The sequence below is a fragment of the Zalophus californianus genome, chromosome 10 (assembly GCF_009762305.2).
Source record: "Zalophus californianus isolate mZalCal1 chromosome 10, mZalCal1.pri.v2, whole genome shotgun sequence".
Taxonomy (NCBI): domain Eukaryota; kingdom Metazoa; phylum Chordata; class Mammalia; order Carnivora; family Otariidae; genus Zalophus; species Zalophus californianus.
In genome coordinates this window covers 104,234,452-104,256,175 of record NC_045604.1, presented here as the reverse complement: position 1 = coordinate 104,256,175, position 21,724 = coordinate 104,234,452, and the positions used below count along the sequence as shown (strand labels likewise).

Here is a 21,724-nt window from a genome sequence, read left to right as displayed (position 1 = left end):
AAGTGACTCACCCAAGGTCAACAAGGAAGCAAGAGATACAACTCGTTGGGGTGGGTGGTAAACTGGGGTCCACTACACTCCAGGACCCATGCTCCTCCCACCTCCTCACTCGGTGGTGATAAGGCCTGGCTCTTACCCTCAAGTGTCACAGTTAGAAGCCAAGGTTAGCTTGTGGAAGGACAACCAATGACACAAAGCAGGATTTGGGAAAGCTGGGCAGACCAGGGAAGGAGCTCTACTGATGGGTTTTCAGGGGCAGTGAGACTTGGCTGTATGGGCCGCGGCCCAGCATCAGTAAATGTAAATTCTTAGACTCCATCCCAGACCTGTTGACTCAGAAACCTGGAGGTTGGGTCCCCCGGCAATCTGTATTTTAAAAAGTCCCGCTAGCTAAGTGATTCTGATGCATAGTACGGTTTAAGATCCACCAATTTAGGGGTGCCTGGGTGGCTCAGTCGTTAAGCGTCTGCCCTCAGTTCAGGTCACAATCCCGGGGTTCTGGGATCGAGCCCCGCATCGATCAGGGAGCCTGCTCCACGGGAAGCCTGTTTCTCCCTCTGTCTGCTGCTCCCCCTGCTTGTGCGCTCTCTCTTTCTCACTGTCAAATAAAATCTTTAAAAAAAAAAAATGATGAGTTCTGTTTTGGTTCTTTCGAGGTAAAGGGAGCTGTGAAACATCCAGAAGGGAGGGGTTAGGGTGGCAGTTGGATATGTGCTTTTGTAGCTCCAGGGGCAAAGCAGGGCAGATACAGAAGAGTGGCTCCTCGGCAGAGAGGCCAAAGGGAATGCTGTTACCCGGGGCTTGCCACAAAGTGAGAAGGAAGTGGGCCAGGAAGGGCCAGGCGGAAGAAGAGGCTCCCACAGCAGGCCCTGGGAAGGCACTGTCAGGGAGGAGGGAGAGCCTTGAGAGAATTCTGGATTCATGAAGAAAGGGTGGTTCTAGAATGAGGTCCAAGCTGGGGCGCCTGGGTGGCTCAGTCGGTTAGGCATCTGCCTTCGGCTCAGGTCATGATGCCAGGGTCCTGGGACTGAGCCCCTAGCCAGGCTCCCTGCTCAGTGGGGGGTGGGGGGGAGGGGTCTGCTGCTCCCTCTCCTGCTGTCCCTCCGCTCTTGCTCTCTCTCTCAGAAAAAAATCTTAAAAAAAAAATGAGATCCGGGGCACCTGGGTGGCTCAGAAGGTTAAGCGTCTGCCTTCGGCTCAGGTCATGATCCCAGGGTCCTGGGATCGAGCCCCACATCGGGCTCCTGGCTCAGCAGGGAGCCTGCTTCTCCCTCTGCCTCTCTCCCTGCTCATGCTCTCTCTCTCTCTCTCTCTCTCTCTGTATCTCTGTGTCTCAAATGAATAAAAAAAAAAATCTTAAAAAAAAAATGAGATCCAAGGGTCCAGGGGAAGGCAGGAAGAGCACTGCAAACTTGGATTTGGCAATGAGGGAGTCAAGTGACCTTAGTAACAGCGAATCAGTGTAGGGGTGAGGCTGGGGTGGAAGTGGGGAGGAGGAGACCAAAGACGGGGTGAGTGGGAGGGGAGGAGAGAGGGAGAGCAAGTGTAGATAGCCCTCTCAAGGGAAAGTAGCATCTAGTGGGGGGACACAGGGTCAAGGGGGGTCTAGGGGATGTCTTATGGGGACTTTCCTGGGAGGGTGTGTGTGGGGAAAAACAGCACAGCACACCGTTCGGATTTTACCTCTCAGCCACTTCAAACCTTTGTCTGCAGCAACCGATAGCCCTCCAGGCCTGGGTGCACCTGTTCCCTGCACCGTAGGGAGAGCTGGGTAAAAGCAGAGACTAGAGTCAGACAGTAACCAAGCAGCCCTGGGCTAGTTAACCTCTCCGTGCCTCAACTTTTCATCTGTGAAATGGGGATTATAAATAATTACGCTAACTTTTTTTTTTAATATTTTATTTATTTGATGGATAGCACAAGCAGGCAGAGAGGCAGGCAGAGGGAGACGGAGAGGCAGGCTCTCCACGGAGCAGGGAGCCCGATGTGGGGCTCGATCCCAGGACCCTGGGATCATGACCTGAGCTGAAGGCAGACGCTTAACCGACTGAGCCACTCAGGTGCCCCGTGATGACACTTATATAGTGCTATAAGCCAGTCACTGTTGTAAGTACTTTATATATATTTACCCTGAAATCCTCACAACCGGCCCTTAGAGGTGGATGTTAATATATAATAAGTGAGTTCACATACATACATAAAGTGCTTAAAATAGTGCTTGGCACAGAGTAAACATTAGATGAGTGTGTAGTTAGTATTGTTATCTGCGTTGTGATTCCACACAAATGAGGGGAAGTCAGTGGCCACGGAAGCATCTGCAGAAGTCCTGAGATGTGAGAGGCTTGACTCAGCCCAATGAGGAGAGGGATCCAGCAGCGAACAGAATCCCCAGCACCAAGACCATCGCCTGGTCCCCGGCGGGCCCTCAGAAAAGATTTGTTCAATGGCTCAATAAAAGAATCAATGAAATACTGGGGCCACTCACCCCAATTCCCCATCTGAAGTAATAGTTCCTTCTAAGACATCCCGACCAAGTGGCCACCCCCCTCCCGCTTGCACATCTCGCCTAATGGGGAGGTCACCACCCCCAGTGGCAGCCTGTTCTCCTTCTGGATGGTTCCAATGGAGGGCCCTGTCCCTTCTACTCCTTGGCTCGGCTCTGCCCTCTTCCAGCTTGGAAGATGGTAAGCCTTTCTGAACCTTTTCCTGGCCATGGAGAGAGGAATTCCAGGACGAGTGTCTGTCCTCTCTGACCAGGATGATAGCAACAGCTTAAAACTTGCTTCTATCCTTGCCCTCCTGTGGCCTATTCTCGGCTCGGCACCCGGAGGGATCCTGTTAAGAACTTAACATCTGACCTTGTCCCACCACTACTCAAAACCTTCCAGTGGCTTCCAGCTCAGAGGAAAAGCTAAGGTCCTTTCAAGGCCACCTCCCACGGCCAACTGGCTCTCTTTCCATCCCAGAGTGAGACACACTGACAGTCCCCAACAGTTTTTGGTTTTATTGGCAAGAATTCTTTACAAAATCCACACACACGCATCCACACGCACACAAGATGCCTGCCCCTGGTTTGGCCACCCCTCTGCCCTGCTCTCTCCTGGGATCAGACCTTCCTGGCCTCACCCAGGGATGCCATCCTGCAGCACCCCACCCCACATGGACGACCAGCGAAGGAGCAGAGAGTGGGAACCTCCTTTTCTGCCTGTGTCCTACCCGGGGGAGGCAGGAAGCAGGTGGGGGAGGCAAGAAAACAGGATCATCCCCCTTCCTCCTCCAAGCTCCCTGAGTTGCCAGCTTCAGCTCCAAGTGGCACAGCTGCTAAGTTAGCCTTGGGATCATCATCTGGTTGAAGCTTCTCCAGCCCCATTTTGCAGACTGGAAAATGGAGGTCCCAACAGTGAACACGAGTCCCCCAGGTCACAGTGTTCGTCACTGGTGGGGCAGCGACTAGAACGTAGCTCTTTCTGGCTTTCAGGAGGTGGAAGAGATTTGGGCCCTGCTAGACCCTCAGGCAAGGGGACAGCCAGGGCCTGGGGCAGGAAGGGAGTGCCCAGAAGTTGTCCCTGGAGCCCACGCCCAGGGAAAGCAGCCCCGGGGCCGCTGAGTGAGCTGCAGTGTCTGGCCAGCACTATAAAGGTTTGCCAAGGGTGCCCTCTGTGACCGCCCGTGTGGCCTGCTCAGGTATACAGCCTGGATCTGTCAGGATACTGGTAGATGTGCTCAGCTGGCGGAGAGAGTTCAAGACAGCTGGGGAAAGAGAATGAGAGAATGAGAATGAGAGAGAGAGAGAGAGAGAGAGAGAGAGAGAGGCAGAGATACCTCCTGGGGTCTAAGCCCTTCCTCCGGCTGCTGAAGATGAAGGGATGAGGGAGAGACACTAGCTGGCAGGACCGTCAGCCCTTCTCAGGACTCTGTCTGCAGGTGTCCTGGAGGCCCGAGGACCATCCAAGGTGCGTGGTGGGATGGACAAAACTTTAGGCTATTCTGAAGGCAGGCTGGACCTGCGGTCTGAGCAGAGTGGACCTTCCTGGACGTTCCTGGACATTCTGGCGGGCAGGGGGGCGGCTCACGTACTTGGCCGGAGAGCGGGCAGGGAGCAGTACTGGTCCAGCCAAGCCAGGGAGGTCTGGCGGAGGCTCTGCAAGCTTGCAGTGGACACCATCCCGTTGAAGGACTCGAACAGAGGCCGAATGAGGACGCTGAACTGGGCCCAGGTCAAGGAGCAGGACTGTTGATCAGCCAGTACCCTCACCCAGCTCATGTGTAGCCCCGACATCTGGCCTAAACCCGGGGAAGGTCCTGGCCACGGTGGCACCTTGGACTTGGAGGTCTCCCACTGCAGCCACCCTCCCATCCTGCCACGGCCTGTCCGGCTCCTCTATGCCATCTTCTGGGCTGCGCTATCCCCTGTCCAGCTCAGCCAAGAGCTTGACCAGGTAAGGGAGTGAGAGACTCCACGTCTTCTTCAGGAGCCACCCGGCTCACGCCACTCAGACGTGAGGTTCTCCCAAACTCCCCTTGGGACATTCTGTGGGCAGGGCTGTGGTCCCCTCACTCAGGGGCTCCTCCCTCAGTTTCCCTCTGCTCCCAGCGAATCACTGGGCACTCCTGCTGGCCTGGAAGGAGGGGGCAGAACCTATGTCCCTTCCCCTGGGCACAGCTCAGAGCCCCTGCCTGGCCTGTCGGGCACAGCGGGGTCTGGCCGCCGCGCTCCCCCCACCCCCACCCGCCACCGGCCGAGGGAGGATACCACCCAGAACTTCCAGTTGTGCAGCGTCCGGGTACGGACATAGTTGTCAAACATGTCTCGCATCTGGTCGAAACGCTGGTGTGTGATGGGCACCCCAGTAGCGGGCAGCTGTTGCTGGCACAGGCTGGGGGCAGGGGGCCGGTCAGGGCTGGGGAGTCGCGCGGCATGCCCCCTGGCCCCAGCGCCCGCAAGCCCCCCGCCTACTTAATGGCAGCGTTGAGCTCCTCGATCTGGTCCCGTAGCTGCTGGGCCTCCTCCTGCAAGGCCGCACGCTCCTGCTGCAGCATGGCGATGTACTCGGCTGTCTTCTGCAGCGTGGTTGCTTTGCTCACCTGCAGGCACCACCAGGGTGGGCTCAGGTGCTGGAGGTGGCCCCACTCTGGGGCCCACTGAGGCACTGGGTGGGAGGAGGAAACTGGGTGTCCAGAGGGTCCTGGGATTTGGTCTTGGGCGGAGTGGGGGGGGGTGCGGGTGGGCCGACGAAGGAGCCCTGCGGTTCTGGGGGTGCCGGCCTGGGCTGGGGGCTCACCTTGAGGCTGGGCTGGGCACTGAGTGTGCTCACCAGCCCGTGCAGGGTGTCAAACCCCAGCTTGATGTTGAAGCGCCGCTTCTGCTCTGCAGAGATGTGGGTGATGCGCCGGTTCTCAGTCTTGGGGGGCAGACAGTGGGGTGAGCCTAGGAAGGAGCATGGAAGGGCCTAGGGGTAGCAAACAGATCTCGGGGTGAGGGAAACGTGCCACCTTGTTGTTGTCTGGACGGCCCCGGCTTAGGATGGGTTGAGGGGGAGAGACGCAGACACTCAGAATCCCCGGGCCCCGCATGGAGCTGAGCTCCCCAGACAGCCGCCGCTCACCACCTGTGGCAGGGACAGACAGACCCACAGACAGACCGACACAGGGGAGAGGGCCCCATTGCCCTATCCCTCTCATCCTGGCCTCAGATGTAGTCCCCCCTTCTTCCTTCCCCTCTACCCCCTGGAGTCTCCCAAGCCCTGCAAGCCTCTTTACCGCTGTGCGCTGGGGGCGAGAGCCGCTCCACTTTGGGGACAATCAGGGGCCTGGGAGGGGCCAGTGTGGCCGGGCCTGGAGGTGGCCGGGGCGGTGTGGGGGCCGGGGTCGGGGGTAGAAAGGTGCAGGGGAATTCAGGGGCCGTCTCCTGCTGGGGTGGAGAAGGGCGGAGAGTTGGGGTGAAGCCCTGGGTCCTCCCCTCACCTCCCAGTGCCCGCCATCTTACCGGGGACCCTGAGGGCCGGAGGAGGGTGCTGGACACAAGTGCTGGTTCCAGGGTCTGCTCGGGCTTCGCTGTGCACGGGCAGAAGTGTGAGGGCCACCGGGGCCAGCCTCAACCCCGTCATCTCCAAAGACCCCCTCCCTCCCCTCCAAAAAAAGCCCACTCCCCTTTTGGGTTCAGGGCCCTTGTCCCTAATTCCTCCCCACTTCTCCATCCTCCCCCCAGCTGAGCCTGAGCCCGCCCCTTAAACCTTCACCCTCTGCTCCCATAGGCTCCCCACTTCCATATTTGGTCCCCACCTTCCCCTCGGGGGACCCGGTTCTCCCCATCTCACCTGCTGTGAGCAGCTGTGTGAGGCAGGGGTTGCTGCCCCCAGCAGTGACAGTGGGGTTGGCAGTGGCAGGGGCCAAGGTCGGGGGGCTGGGCTTCCGCCCTCTAGGGGATGGGGTGGGGGGCCTGCCTCTGGGCCGCATGCCTTGGGGCACTGTGAAGTGGGGCCCAAATGAGGGCTCCAGATACCCTGAGGGCAGAAGGTCTATGGGGAAGGGGCCAGGGGCCGGGCCTGGACCCGGCTGTGGGGTGGGTGGGAAGGCAGTAGGAGCAGGCAGTGGGGATACTCCTGGGCCCAGGGGGACAGTGGAGAAGGGGAATCTGGGAGAGAAGAGAGGCTCTTCCTGCAGCAAAGCAGGGGGAGGAGCCATGGGGGGGTAGGTGGGTGGGGGACAGGGCTCTAGGCCAGGCCCCTTGGCAAGGGCCGGGTATTGGAGGAGGGGTGGGGGCACTGGCGGAGGTGGGAGCTTGGGCTTGGGGTCTTCAGGAAGGAGGAAATCAGAGTTCAGGAAGGCACTGGAGTCCAGGGGGCCAGGGCAGCTGCTCCGGGCCTGGTTGGGGGACAGACAGAGCAGGGGAGAAAGCTGGTCTTGGCAGCCACCCCGGCAGCCTCTTGCCCTGGCTGAGCTCTGGACTGGGCACTGGGAGAGACAGGAGAAATGATCCCTGCTGTCCCTACCCGCCCCCCCCACACACACACCAAGGGAAACTGCAGTCTAATGAGGGGAGGGATTGGAACACATGTATGCACAAATTAGGAGTGAGAAAGAGTATCAATCTTCCTGCCCGTCTTTTCATTTGCCAGATAATTATTCCATCCAGCCATCAATCCACCCACTAACCCATCCGTCCATTTGTCCTCTCACCTGTGAGCTAACTCATCTACCCATCTCTCCACCAGCCCACCAGTTATTAGCCCGTTCACCAATCTGTCTGACTGTCTCTACTTCATTCATCCATCAACCCATCCATAGTCCTCTACTTATCCACCTTCTGTTCACTGACCAGCCACTTCTTCAGCCACCGGCCTATTCATTGACCCACCGAACTATCCATCTACAAATCCATCTACAGCCCATCCATCCAACCGACCACTCACCTACCCATATGGACACCAACCCATGTAAGCATCCACCTTCAACTACAACCCATCTATCCATTCAACAACACACCCATCCATCTACACACTCACTCACTGGCTCACTAGCTCAGTCACTGGGCAACCATTTACCCAGTGCTGCTCATGTGCTTGAACTGTGCTAGGTAAGCCTGAGCAAGGCTTAGTTAGCTCTTTCAGCGAGGAGCTCGCTGTCTAGTTGAAGAGACCTCTCAACAATGAACTACAAGAGTGCCTGAACAGTCTGACGACAGAAGGAAAAGGCGTCTGACAGAGCAGCAGGGAGGCGACCTCCGAATTGAGCCTGCGGGTTCCTGATCCAAAATGGAAGCTTCACCGTGTCCGAAACACTCGCACTGAGCTTTCTGTCTCTGTGTGCTCCTTTGTGCTTCTCCCATCTGGCTTGCCCTCTACCAGTCTCTTCTTCTGTCCAAACCCAACCCATTCACTAAGCCCAGAACCTCCCCTCTTCCAGGAAGCCTTCCATAAGCAACCCAGTCCTCGGTGGTGTCCTGCTTCCATGCCCTCCTCTCTCCGCTGCCCCCCCGCCGCGCCCCCCCCCCCCCGCCCCGCTGCCCTCAGCTTCCCCTCTATAACTGCCTGGTCCTGGTTCTGCTTCACGGGGGTTCTGCTTCATGGGGTCCTTCCTCCTGAGCTGAACTGCTCCCTCTCAGAGGGCAGAGATGGGGTCTCTCTCCCCCTTCAGTCCCTCTCATTCGACCAAGCACAGGACTGGGCACTCGGGAAGTACCCTAGCTCGCGGACAGGGGCAGGTGAGCTAGGCATGGCTGAGTGGGGTGGGGGTGGGAGCTCACCTGCAGGCGGTTATGCCCTGAGAGGTGGGTCAAGCCCGACGAGGCAGGGGGCACCTCTGAGCCCAAGATCCCACTGCTGAAGAAAGGGTCAGCCATGGGGCCAAAGCTGGGGGGCTCCGGGAAGTGTGAGGGCGTGGGCGTCGGTGGGGGGCGGTAGCTGGTGAAGAAATCTGTAATTCAGACATATAAGGCGGTGGCAGTTAGGGATAAGGCCAGGCGTGGCTGGAAGCAGGGGGAGGAGAGTGGGCCTCGTGCCCTGGCCCCAGGCTGGGCTGGCCTGGCTGGCAATGAGATCGGGGGGAGGCGGGGCGGGGGGGCTTCTACAGGAGATTGTGAAATTGGGAGAGTTTCTGTCTCACTCAGGGGAAGCAGCAACAGAGGTTCGGGTGGGATGGGCCTGCACGCTGGACAGCAGAGGCTGGGTCGGGGTGTGAGTAGAACCCCGGGAAAGAGTCCTCCCACGAGCCTCACACTGGGCTCACGGGGTCCCCTTCCCCATCCCAGGCCCAGGCCCTCCCCGCTCCCCCTCCCGTTACCAACTCTGCTGGGGCCACAGAAAGGGGCAGGGTAATAGAGAGTGCCAGCCAGGGAAAGGGGTGGGGTGCACGGGGCCGAGGTCTGGGATAGGGAAGAGCCCCAGGGAGATGGGAGTTCAAGGGATGAGCTAGAGGTGAGATGGGTCAGGAGGTCAGTGGGTCTGGGACAAGTTGGTTTGTTGGAAGGTCAAGTGGGGCCTCAAAAGCAGAGCCCGGGAGTGGGGTGAAGGACTAAGGGGGTCATAGCAGGGGTCAGAGGGTGGGCTCAGAGTGGGGACAGGAGCGGAGGCAGGGCTGGAAAGCCTCGAAGAACTGGCCGGGAGGGGGCAGCCAGATTGTCTGAGGTGCAGGTTGTGTAAGCCCCAGGCTATTCTGGTTTTGGGAAGCAGCTGCCTGTGCCCTAACCACATCCCGGGCCTGGGCGCCACCCGCCCACCCGCTCCCTTCCGGGCACCTTTCTCTGACCCTGACCAGCCTTTGCTCTGAACCAGCTCCCAGGGCCTCCTGGTCTGGCCCGACCCAGCCCCACAAGGCCCATCCAAGGCCCTGGCTCCCCAGCCAGGGGAGCTGGTCAGGCCTCTCTCCCAAAGGCCACCTTGAAGGAGGCCCCGGGAGTGGGACAGATAAGCCCACACCCAACCCGGAGCCTGATGGGGTTAAACTTTGTATGTGCATCTTATGTGAGTCTGGCGCCCATGTGTCGCTGGAAGGCTGTCGCTCTGTGGGTGTCAGCGTGGGGTCTCATGCAGGATCCATCTCTGCTGTGTGTGTCCCCATGTCTGTAGCTCTGTCTGAGTCCGTGTGTGCCTGCCTTGATGTGAGGCCCTCTGCAGGCGCATGTCGGCTCTGTGCCCGGGTGTGTGCGCGTGCGTGTGCGTGTGCATGCGTGTGCGTGTGAGCTTGCACGCGTGTGTGAGCTTGCATGCGCTCATGTGGTTAAAGTCCCTTTAACCGAGGGACTGGGTGGCAGAGGGTGAGTAGTCACTGATCCTCTATCCCCCCAGCCCCCAGAGACCGTGGGCCTCATCACCAGGCCCCTTGAGGCCTAGGCTCTAGAACCATCCACGTAGGGGGCCTGTTCCCCGCTCACTGCTGCTGCCTCCTCCCCAGCGCTCTGCAGGGCTCATGTGGCACCGAGCCCAGTCACCACCATCCCCCTGCCATAGTTTGCCCTCAACTGTCCCTTCCCCCTTGAGAGCCGGCCACCCACGGAGCCCTAGTCCCCCCCAGCTTCTGTCCCCCCATTGATCTATATCCCCTCCCTGAGACCCTCTCCTACTCCAAGCCCCCTCCCCTTCCTTGAACACTCCTCCCCAAGCCCCGGCCTCCTCACTGGGTTTCCTCTCAAGTGAGGAGCTCTGGGGGACAATCGAGGCAGTAGCCGTGGTGGCCTTGGTGCTCCTGGCCCTCCGTGTGTGTGCAGCGCCAAGGGGGCCACACTAGCCAACTTCTCTGCATCACCCACATCCCCTACCTTTGGTTGCCCATGCTCACCGCCCCCCAGCAGCCACCCCGGATTGAGAGAAGTGGCTTCCTAGCCCCAGTTTGGCCGAGTCCGGGCAAGAGGCGGTTTCCTACCTGTGGCGGGAGTACGTGTGCCCAGACAGGACCGCTGCCCTCCCAGACTGGTCTGCTCCCTGGGCTCTGCCATCACCACTTCTGCCCCCACGGCCCCCACCCTGCCCAGGGCTGAGGCAGGGGTGGGGGTGGTTCCTCATTCCCTAGTGCCCGCCCCACCTCTTGACTGACAGGCCCAGGACCCTGTGCAGAAGAAGTGGAGGGGTCATGGGAACTAAGCCTTTATCCCAGAAACCCCCTTCCTACCCCCTGGGCCTGGGCTGAGACAGGCCAAGCCTCTATGGCTACCTGACCCCTAGCAGGGCTCCAGAGTCCCCTGTTTGTATGATTGTCGGGGACAGTTTCCAGGATCTAAGATAAGTAAAGGAAGCAATGTCGGGCAGAGTCTATTGTGAAAACAAAAAGACATTTGTCCACAGGTGCTCATGCAGACATGGGTATCTCCGAGAGGACACAAGAAACCAGTGACCTAGCAGCCCTGGGGTCAGGGAGAGGGAGGCACAGAAACACATTACTAAAAAAAAAAGCTTTACAAGATATAATTCCTGAGATTTTCTTAAAAACAACTAAGGAAGGAGAAGTGGGGGAGGCCTCCATGAAACCAGACCGGTCAAGGGTTGATACATACTGAAGTCGGTGATGGTTACAGGAGGGTTCAGTGAACCACTCTCTCTCTATGTTTGGAATGTTCTTTTTTATTTATTTGAAGATTTTATTTGTTTATTTATTTGAGAGAGAGAGAGAGCGCGCGCACAAGTGGGGGGAGGGGCAGAGGGAGAGGGAGAAGCAGACTCTCTGCGCTGAGCAGGGAGCCCCATGCGGGGCTCCATCCAGGACCCCGGGATCATGACCTGAGCCCAACGCAGATGCTTAACCGACTGAGCCACCCAGGCACCCCTGGACTGTTCTTTACTAGTTTTTTAAAGGAAATTATGTAAATAATAAACGAGCCCAGACAAATCAAAGTCCCTTTCTCTCCTGAGATTCCCAACATCCCCTACTTTCCTGGGAGCTGGCAGAGCCTGTAGCATCCATGCCCCTGGGCCCCGGCGCCTGCCCAGGTGCCCAGTCTGGCCCTGCTCTCACCTGAGGCCACGTCAACTGCATCCCAAGTCCGGACAAAGGGAGACCAGGAAGGGCCCTCAGAAATCACTTAGACCATCCGTCCTCCCGGAGGGGCCTGGAACCGGCCTGAGGGCCGGTGGTCATCCGGGGACTTTCCTCATACTGGCCTGGCCCACAACCCCACCCAGCAAGGGGCGCTGCCTCACCTGAGATCTCCATGAAGTCGTCCAGGCTGGGCTGCAGGGGCGTCAGGTCCGGCTGGATCATGTCAGCATTGCCCACGTAGGCTGGAGGGGGCAGGGGTGCCGTCAGGAGCGGCAGGCGGGGTGGAGTGGGGGCCGCCCATCCCCTGGCCACCCTCCCTTGGCCGCCCGGATTCTCGCAGGCCTCCCTTTCCAGGTGCAGGCGCTTACCGTCCTCAGGGGGCAGCTGCAGGGGCGCGGAGCTGGGCTGCGTCATGGTGAAGAGCGTGTCGGAGATGTCGGACAAAAAGCAATCGAGGTCCAGCAGCTGCCGCCCGCTGGGCTCCTCCTCCGGGCCCCCGAGCAGCACGGGCACCACGCTCGAGAAGAGCTGCTCGCACCATCGCTCTGGTGGGTGCCAACCCCCTTCCGCCTAGGGAGACAGAGCCTTCAGCAGCCACGAGAGGGACACAGGGGCCCCCCACTGCCCCTTGCCCTTCCGTATGGCCCGCGCCTGGGGGATGAGGTGGTCAGCAGGTCGGGAGCCTCCGTGTGCACGGCCCTCCTCACCTCTCTCTGGAGGACCCAGTTTGCTGCCTGGAAGGCCTATGGCCGCCCCAATTGGCCTCTGACAACTGCCCCCAGCAGAGAGAGCTGGATGGCCTGCTGAACAGATAAGGGTCCCCTTCCTGCCCCCTATACTTTTTTCTTGCCCGGAACCCCAGTTCTTGGGGACTTCTGTTCCCCCCATGCCTCCCACCACTTGCTGGGCTAACCAGAAGGCTTGGGGTCTTCCCACCACTGCGCTCAAAGGCTCCCCCTCCTCCGGGGAGACGGGCTCGATCAACTAGAGGACGGCGGCCACACCCACTGCCTTCGTGACCCACCGTCGCCGGGCCACCGCCTTACCCACCTAGAGGGAAGCTGTCAGTTCTCTGGGACCTGGGAGCACCCACCTGCTTTGGGGTCAGGAGGTCCCCTTCCCTGCTGGATTTACGGAGCTGCAGGAACACACAGAGGTGGACACTGGATCGCTTGTCCCTCTTCCGTCAGTGCCCGCCAAGGCCTCCCTTACTCACAAGCTCCCCCGGACGAAAGGGCTCCCCATTTCCCCTCAGGAGCTCCTCCGCGCTGGGAGGTAAGGAGGCGGCGAGGAGACTCTGGGCCACACGGTGGCGCTGTCAGCCCGGATCTTAATGGGAGGCGGGGTCGGGGCGGGGGTTCGAGGGGAGTCCCGCCCGGGCTCTTCCAAGAGAGGCAGTGGTCCGCAGCCCCCCGGAGCCCCCTCCCTCCCACCACTGACCCGTTTCTTGTAGTAGATGCGCCACTTGTGGTACTCGCGCATCACCACCTCAATGCGCCGCTTCCAGTAATTGCCCTCCAGGACCACGGCCTGGGGAGGGCCAGGAGGGGGCTCAGTGAGAGAGCTGGCACTGACCCCCCACCCCTCACCCAATCCGCACCTGGGCCAGCCCCTCCTGCCCCGCGCCGGGAGAGAGACCCGACGGAGGGGCCGGGCTCGGCAGGGAGGCAGGCAGGCCAGGAGGTCCCGCGGCTCAGCTACCTCTGGTCTCCGGTGCTCATCAGCCTCAGGCCCCTGCAGGGGGGTCACGAAGCCACACACGGGGCTCTTCCTCCGCTCCACATCTGAGAGAAGGGGGCCAGGTCAGGGGGGTACCCGGCATCTTCACCTCCCACCCCAAGGGGCCCGGGACTCAAGCGCCACACTATGAAATCCTGTCTGGCTTCTGATGCTTAGATAAGTGCCACCTCCTCCAGGAAGGCTTCCTGCCTGCTCTAGCACCCCCAGAGCCCCCTCTTTTATGGGACCCTGTGAAAGGAACCTCCCACACCTCCTCTGCTTCCCTTGGGAGCCCAGTAGGTGTTCAGGCAACACTCGCTGAATGGGATTGTGGGACCACAGGAAGTGAGCTGCTCCAAGAAGGTCAGACTGGCAGGCCAGGGCCTGGAGCCCTTGGTCTCCTGCCTCAGGCTCCTCCGCACTGCCCAATCTGATGCCAGAGAACCACCCCTTGTCCTCTCAGGCCACCTAGCTGAGCCCTTTCTCCACCTCCTCCACTCCCTTCCCTATCTCCAATCCAATCTCTCTCTCCCCGGGCTCCTTCTTCGGGGCCCATAAACACATTTCAGGCTCCCCTTTACCTCCCAAACTTTCCCTTCCTTTGCTACCCCAACAAGCTAATCTCTTCCCTTTCACCCCTTTGCTTAGCCCCCAGTTCTAGAATAGTTGTCATCAGCACCTCCACTCCGTGCCTCCTGGTCTCCTCTTCACTTCCTGTGACCCAGCACCTGCCCCCACTGCCCAGCCAAGGCCCTTACCCTCCCTGGACCCAACCTCCTGGACCTCAACGCAGAGCACCCCCTCCTCCCTCGGCCAGGGAACCTTCCCTTACTTCTCCTGCCTCCTTGACTATTTTCACTGGCCCTTCTGCGAGGCGTGCCTCCAAACCCCTCTCATCTTGCCCCTTTCCAGCTGCAGACATTTTTCAGCTGCCCATAGAATCTCTGTCAGGATGTCCCAAAACTTGACACTCTCAGATGTTTGGAAACGTCCTTCCCAAGCCTGTGCCTCCTCTGGACAGCCAACACTTGCCCCACAGAAACTGCCCATCGACCCCCAGCATTCCTATCTAACCGTGAGCTAATCATCTCACTCCTGTCTCTCTCCCGAGGATATGTGGCATTTCTGCCACTGTCCCCTCCCCAGCCAAACAGCTACAAAGGGGATGAGCCAGGCAGCCCTCCAGCTGTCCCCACCCCTCTCCCTTTCCCGAAGCCCACCTTCAAACCCTCAGTGCTCGGGGAGAAGGGGCGTGCCATGTGCTGTCGCTATTATCACGATAATATTATCACTTTCGGGGAGCCCTAGTGTGTGTCAGGCCCTGTGCTGAGATATGAATAATCTCACTGAAAACTCACAGCAAGCCTGTGAGTTTATTTTATTCTCTCTATACTGTTATTCTCTCTCTACAGATGAGTGATCCTTATTAGGGAGGCTAGGGACTTTCCCAAGGTCACACAGCTTGGTGGGAAGGGGCATCATCCTAGAACTTGACCCAACCCCCCTCTCTGTCTGACACAGAACCCAGGTGCTTCCAGCAACTCGGGCAATAGCCGGAGACCAGGGTCTGCCTGTCTGGGTGAGGACCCTGGGTGGCATCAGCAATTTCTTCTGCAGAGAAGGGTTTGCATCCCATCCCGCTGTGTGGGGGAAGGGTAGGGAGTGCAGGGCGGTGGGGAAAGTGGCAGTGATTCCCTCTGGCCTATCAGCTTCCTGGTTAGGATAGGGCCTGGTCCTGCGTGTTCTCAGTTGAGCCATCCTGCGTGTTCTCAGGTGAGGACTGGAAGCCAGCCCTGCTGGGAGCAGCGAAAGGAGCTCTGGGCTCAGAGTAGGAAAGCCCTGGACTTCCAGCCAGTCACAGCTCTGTTCCTTTTATGCTCCATGACCCTGAACAAGTTACTGGCCTTTTGGGCCTTCCTTGCTCATCCGTAAAATGCGGGTAATAATACCTATCTGCCAGGGTTGCCAGGAAGCCTCGATTAAGATGGCTTATGAAGTACTGGGTGCCAGAGATAAATGGAAACCAGAAAACCCTCCCTCTCTCTGCTTGGATGGAATCCAGGGAAACCAGGACAGAGAACACTGAATATGTTCCCTCCTGGGCTGTGTGTTCCCAGCTCAGGGTAGCTTTTGATCCTGTAGCAGGACTTGGCTGCACTGGATAAGGTCCCAACCCAGGGTGGACTGGTCTGAGGCTGCTCAGCCTCAGCTGCTTTGCCACGGAGGGTGGGTGGGTCTCGAATCCCAAAATGAATGACCGTGACCTTCTCAAGGGCATATCAGATTCACCCATCATGGGGGCTCCTGGGTGGCTCAGATGGTTAAGCGTCTGCCTTCGGCTCGCGTCCTGGGATCGAGCCCCACATCGGGCTCCTGGCTCGGCGGGGAGCCTGCTTCTCCCTCTCCCTCTGCCTCTCTCCCTGCTCATGCTCTCTCTCTCTCTCTCTCTTTGTATCTCTGTGTCTCAAATGAATAAGTAAAATCTTAAAAAAAAAAAAGATTCACCCGGGCGCCTGAGTGGCTCAGATGGTTAAGCGTCTGCCTTCGGCTCAGGTCATGATCCCAGGGTCCTGGGATCGAGTCCCGCATCGGGCTCCCTGCTCGGCGGGGAGCCTGCTTCTCCCTCTGCCTCTGCCTCTCTCTCTCTCTGTCTTTCATGCCTCTTTCTCTCTCTCTCTCTTTCTCTCTCTGTCTCTCATGAATAAATAAAAATCTTAAAAAAAAAAAGATTCACCCATCATTTATTCAGCACCAACTTTGTGCCAGGCCCATTCATACTTGTTATGCCCAGGCCAACCAGGAAAAGTAGGACTGTTGGCCTTATTAGGAAACAGAATCAGAGAGGTTAGTCACACAGCCTGCAGTTACACAGCCAGCAAGGGCAAAGACTGAGTAGATAAGCAGCTCTGGGCAACTCCCAAGTCTGCAGCCCCCTCCACTCTACCGCACGGCCTCTCTGGGTGCCGCACCCCCGACCCCCCAGGCTCCATGCGGTCACCTGCTGGTGGTTCACTAAGGACTTCAGAAAGGCTTGGGGAGACCCAGGCAAGATCCTTATTTTCTCCCCTTTGCGATGTGATGCCACTGGCCCGGACAGCATCTAGCACCTCTTTCCACCCTGCCATTTGAGGCACTGACTAGGCTGATGGAATGCAGAAAGGGTCTTGAACTGCCCTCCAAACCTCTGCCCACCTTAGGACTTCCAAGGGGTGACCCTTGCTGTGCCTAGCAGTCCCATTGGAGAGCACCATTTGGAACACGTTCCCCAAGACTCTTGGGGATCAGATGCTGGTCCTGGCCCCTAAGGGCCATGGGGGTTTCCTGGGCGCCCCCCACTTACAGCCCCCCTGCTGGTGAGGCCCATGGTGCCCACTCACACTGGATGTACCAGGCCCTCCAGATGGCGTTGTTAAGGCGGATCTTGTCTCGGCAAAGCAGCTTGAGGCCTTTGAAATTCTTCCACTTGGGAGACACCAGCTTGCCACTGTCAGAGGGAGAGGGCTGGGTCAGGGGGGGTGGGCAAGGGGAAGCTGGCGGGGGAGTTGCTCCTGCAGGGCTGGCTCCCCACTCTTGCCATGCACTGGGTGTTCATCCATGCTGGGCCATCTGAGGGTCTCCTCCCCAACCCCGAAAATCCTGCTCCTCGCTCTGACCTGCCTGAAATTCCTACCCTGAGAGTCAGACCTTCAGAATAGGTCCTTGCTAGGGGCCCCTGCGTTCTCTGGCTGGAGCTGCTCATTCACACTGCCAGAACTAAAGCCAGGGCTGAAACCTGTTTGTCAGCTCCATCCTAAAGACAATAATGCTGGTGGCCCCACAGACATCTGTCTGTAGGTCCGCTAGGGCTGGTTCTCCGACGCATTTCTTACAGAAGGAAACTGAGCGTCGGGAAGGTAAAAACATTCCCAAGGCCACATGGTGGAGATTCATTCAGGCCCTATGGCTTTCTCTCCACCAGTCTCACTGGCCCCCTTTGGCCCCTAGGGGATGGGGAAGGTGTGCCTGGGTGGGGAGAAGTGGCCTCCAAGCAACCAGCCTCTGTCTTTTTACTGCTCTTCTGGGAGCAGCCCACTCCAGAATCCCAGGATGGCGATCTGGGCTGAGCTGGAGAGGTGTGCCCCTTCTCAGGGGTGTGTGCAAGACAACAGCCATCGGGCTCCAAAGGAAGGCAGCTGGGGTGGTGGAGTGGTGGGCAGTGGGGAAGCAGCACCCTGATCCCGACCCCTAACCCCGACCCTAATCCTAGCCGTCAATCAAATCCACGAGATGGAAGGCCCTTACACAGGTGAGGGGCTCGACTCTCAAGGTCAAGATGTGCCAAGTCAGTGAGGACTTCAGAAAGGCTGAGGGAGACCCAGGCAAGATCCTTATTTTCTCCCCTTTGCGATGTGATGCCACTGGCCCGGACAGCATCTAGCCCCTCTTACAGGCCAAGTCAGCCACCCCTAAGGAGCTGACCCATGAGGTCAAGATGCTCAGGGTCTAGACCCCCACTGGTTCCCCCGTTCTCCCTCCATCCTCATGGTCCACAAGCCAGGGCTGTATACCAGCCCCTTCTGGCCCACCTTCTCCAACCCTTGCTCACATGGGAAGCTGAGGCCCCAAGGCTTAGTTTTTCAGAACCCCAGCCCCACTATCTTCCAAGGCTTCTCCCTCATCTTGGGGGTAAGAGGTGGGTGGGTGGCAATCTGACTACTACAGCCCCTTGGGTGCATGGGTCACTGGCTCCCCTCTCTTCTCTGGTCTCCAAGCTCCTGTGTTTGTTTTGGGATAGGGAGTGGGGAGGACAGCCTCCCCCCCCCGCCAGAGTACCATAGGCCTCATTACCCAAATAGAGTACATAGCCCAGGCTTGCTGGCTAGGCCCCTCCCTCCTAAGTTAGATAAACACCATCTGTCCAGTAGGGAGACAGGGATGAGGTACACTGATACGTCCCGGGCCAGCTTCTTCTGTGGCACCTGGGGGGGACTCCTGAGTTTGTTGCCCCTGCCGGTATCCCAGCAACCTCCCGGCCCGCTCTGGTCGCCCAGGGCCCCATGCCCAGCCCACCTGCCCTCCCTCCGTTTCCCAGCTGAGGCTATGATGTGTGTGGCCGAGGCGGTGCTCAGGGAGATGAGACAGTGACAACATCCAAGCCTAGGAGGAAAGCATTTTGTCTGTGTCGGGCTTATTGGCTGGGAGGGGAGGCGAGGGGCCCAGCCTGGAGGAAAAAGCCTGGCACTAGGGTTCAAGGGCTTCTTATGACCAATAGAAAGTCTGGGAATCTTGGGGATGGGTTGGAGAAAACCTAGGACTCTTGGTTCAGCCTGACCGACCCCCCACCCCCTCTCCAGTCCCCAATCTACCTTGTAGGAATTCCGAGAGTCTCTCTGACAGAGTCCCCCTTGCTGTCTCCCGGAGGCCATGCTTTCCATAGCTAGCCAGCTCTGACCTTGAACGAGTGTTTTCTTGGAACCTTCAGCACCTGTCTCCCTGGGGCTTCCACCTACAGAAGCGTGGACTGTGGGTCTCCTCCTAGAAGGGAAGTCCTCCCTCTTTCCACACTGCCCTGCTGAGGATGAAAGCCAGCCAGGCAGCCACAGGCTGTCCTCCCGGTCAAGCACCTCTGGACCCCTTACCTTGCTGTCCTTTCCCATCCAGTCACTCTCTCGGGTCGGCCTGGCTTCCCCAATACTCTCCCTTCCAGGGGACCCCTATAAGCAGGGGTATTCAAGGGCTAAAACACTGTTCCAGTCTGAACCTCAGATTTTTCCTCTACTGAAGAGGGGGAAGCCAAAGTCTCTAGTACTGAGCCACCTCCATCCCTGGCACTTGGGCCCCCACAGAGACGGAATATTCTGGGTATTTAGGGAGAAAGCACAGCCCAGCTCGCCTGGGTCACATCAGATTCTAGTCAGCCTCTTAGTGGGGGCAGTTCTTGGGGTGTGCTCTAGCCCCAACCTTGCCCCTTCCCCCGAACCCCTCCCTTTGGCCACCCATGGTTTGAGGTTGGATGGGATGTGGTATAGAGCAGGAAGGTAAAGTTGGGAGCAGGTGAGAAATGGGGTGCCCTGGGAGAGTCTGGGGAGGAGGGGTGCCCACATCCGGTGTACCAAGACCTTAAATGCCCTCTCCCAGTCGGTCCCATGATGTCCCAGGAGGGGGAGGGGCGGGGAGGGAAGAAAGGGACGGGAATTTGAACTTTCCACATCGGTCCAGCGCCCTGGACGATCAGGTTGCAACATGACCTGGGCCCGGGGCCAGAGCATGTGGGCCAAGGTTACATCGCCTCCAGCCAATAGGGTCTCGGCTAGGCTGCCGCGGTTGGGGGTGGGCAACACCCCCGCAATCCCCACCCCAGCTCCGGCTCCTGGTCCTCAAGGGCCTTTCTGTATCCAGCGGTTCTCAGAAGGGGAGGAGGCGCCGCAGAGGAAGAGGAATATTTGCACAGAGAAAAGATCAAGGCCGGCCGATCCCCCTTTCACCTCTACGGTTTTCGGTTGTTACTTTATCCTGGCCCTTCCGCTCCTGGGAACTTTGCTCCAGGGCACTGGGCCAGAACCCGGGTTCGCGCCCTCCCTTAGGACACAGGCGTGGAGCTAGGGCCGGGCGCGGTCCGTGCGCTCTGCAACGCGCCGAGCAGGGGTCCCAGGCAGCGTTGGGCGCTCAGCCTCGGGTGGCGACCGGGGTAGGCGAACCCAGGCCTCCCGGGCACCAACCCCCACGCGGCGTGCTGCACCCCCTGCCCGGCGACCGCTGGAAAACTCTGCCAGCTCCCCACCCCCCGTCCGCCCGGGGCACCCTTCTCTCGCCACCCTCGATCTAGCAGGTCAAGAACAGGTGTCCCGGCAATTGGGGAGTGCAGGGTGGAGGAGAGACTGGGTTTCGAACGACGTTGGCTATGAGTCCGGACAATCATGGGAGTGAGGAGTGTCGCCAGGGTGCAGGAATGGCGTGGGTCTGGGCCGGGGATGCTGGGGAGGGAGCGGAGGGCTAAAGTGGTCTGGTGGATTGGCCCCCAGAGTGGAGGATGGGAATAGTTTAGGGTCCTGGGAGCGCGAAGGATGCCCTGGCATTTCTCTGGGGGCAGAGGAGTCGGGACGGGGAGAGGGGCCCGCGGTGGGCCTATGGCGGTCAAGGTGGAGGGCAGGCGGTCCGCGCCCCAAGGAGGGAGTGAAGGTGGCGAGCAACGGGAACCTGGAGGTGTGCACTCCAGGCGGAGGCCGGTGGGCTGGCCCCGGGCCGGAGGACGCTCGGGGCCGGGGCAGAGGGGTGTCCAGGATGTGGTCGGAGTCTCCGAGAGCAGCCGGGGACCAAAGTTTGGGGCCGGGTCGGGTGTCCGGGGCCCCAGCGCGTGGGCCCGCCAGGGAGGGCCTAGGCTGTCGGGCCCCGGAGCCGCCCTCACCTGTAGGCCAGGCTCATGCACTCGAAGAGGCGGGTGAGGGTGGGGTCGATGCTGCGAGGCCCGAAGTCTGCGGGCCCCATGGGCCCCTCCTGGTCGCGCCGCCGGGTCAGCGAGTCGCTGTGCGGCGACGACACCATGAAGTGACCGCTGTGGATGACCTGCGAGCGGAGCAGCCCGCCCGCGCTGCGCCGGGTACTCGGGTCCTCCGAGTCTGTGTCTGAGTCCGAGTCTTGGCTGGGGACGACCCGCGGGCCGTGCAAGCCCGCGGCCAGACCCTCCAACGCCCCGGCCATGGCTTTAGTCGCCGCCGCCTCGCCCCGGCTCGGTGGAGCCGCCAGCACGCCTCGCTAGGCTCGACTGGTCTCATTAGCATGACCCCGCCCCTCCGCCGTAATAGGCCGTTCGAGGGGCGGGGCCTCTGGGGGCGGGGCGGTCTTAAATTAGCATAATCAAGGAGCTAAGTGTGAGCGTCGGCGTCCGCGAGCTACTTGCGGGTCTGGAGTTTGGAAGAGGAAGGGGTTCTTATCTGCCCTCCCGCCTTTCCTTTTGTGGTGTCCCTACTTCGCCCGAAAGGGGTCTCAAGAAGAGTTGACTATCAGTCGTTCACACCTGAGCCTGAAAGCGCCTCAGTGCCTGGGATTCCTTGCTTCGAGGGACGCCCTCCTGTGAAGCCCCTCACCTAACTACACCCCTCCCTCCCCGCCCTCTTTGATCTCTCGGCTCACATTCACCCCCTCTCAGTCCTGCACACAGCTGGAAGCACCCACCTCTCAGAAGTCTTGTGTGGCCTGGCCCACAGGTAAGTCTCAGCACCCCCAGTTGCCATAATGGTCATCACTACACCTGCACAGAGGCCCCAGAGGGTTAATGAGTGTGAATCCAGTGGTGATGGCTGACAGCTGGCAAGGTGGAGCCTTGGTCACCCTCCCCTGGACATCCCCCAGGCAGGCCATCTGCTCAGGAGCTCTGGGCACCCCCTCTTCCCCGCCCTGAGGTCCAGCTCCTGTTCCTGATTCCCCTCTTCTCACCCTGAGAACATGAACCAGGATGTTTGGTCTGAGGCACTCACAGGGTCACCTCGCTGGCACCTGTAACAATCCTCCGAGGTGGGATTCTTGCCCCACGTCCGGCGGTGTCACCAGAGTCCACAGG

General features: G+C 59.4%; 1 protein-coding gene across 10 annotated transcripts in view; it reads right to left on the bottom strand.

The window, feature by feature from the left end:
• Positions 1 to 2,125: 2,125 nt before the first annotated feature.
• Positions 2,126 to 21,724, bottom strand: part of MLXIPL (MLX interacting protein like) — a 31,133-nt gene continuing 11,534 nt past the window's right edge. Inside the window, exons 1-17 of one of the 10 annotated variants that reach the window (XM_027613533.2) lie at positions 20,573 to 20,928; positions 16,566 to 16,672; positions 13,171 to 13,253; positions 12,910 to 12,999; positions 12,563 to 12,607; positions 11,838 to 12,039; positions 11,631 to 11,711; positions 8,246 to 8,415; positions 6,318 to 6,864; positions 5,987 to 6,054; positions 5,761 to 5,911; positions 5,494 to 5,609; positions 5,283 to 5,402; positions 4,958 to 5,085; positions 4,754 to 4,877; positions 4,078 to 4,207; positions 2,126 to 3,750 (exon numbers count right to left, since the gene is read on the bottom strand). In XM_027613533.2, coding sequence (XP_027469334.1) covers positions 3,632 to 3,750; positions 4,078 to 4,207; positions 4,754 to 4,877; positions 4,958 to 5,085; positions 5,283 to 5,402; positions 5,494 to 5,609; positions 5,761 to 5,911; positions 5,987 to 6,054; positions 6,318 to 6,864; positions 8,246 to 8,415; positions 11,631 to 11,711; positions 11,838 to 12,039; positions 12,563 to 12,607; positions 12,910 to 12,999; positions 13,171 to 13,253; positions 16,566 to 16,672; positions 20,573 to 20,865 — 2,574 coding nt within the window. In that variant the 5' untranslated portion in view covers positions 20,866 to 20,928 and the 3' untranslated portion in view covers positions 2,126 to 3,631. Of the gene's footprint in view, positions 3,751 to 4,077; positions 4,208 to 4,753; positions 4,878 to 4,957; positions 5,151 to 5,282; positions 5,451 to 5,493; positions 5,610 to 5,760; positions 6,055 to 6,317; positions 6,865 to 8,245; positions 8,416 to 11,630; positions 11,712 to 11,837; positions 12,040 to 12,562; positions 12,608 to 12,909; positions 13,000 to 13,170; positions 13,254 to 16,565; positions 16,673 to 20,572; positions 20,929 to 21,724 lie in introns of those variants that run through there. The other 9 variants (XM_027613530.2, XM_027613529.2, XM_027613532.2 and 6 more) reach the window with 9 other exon arrangements.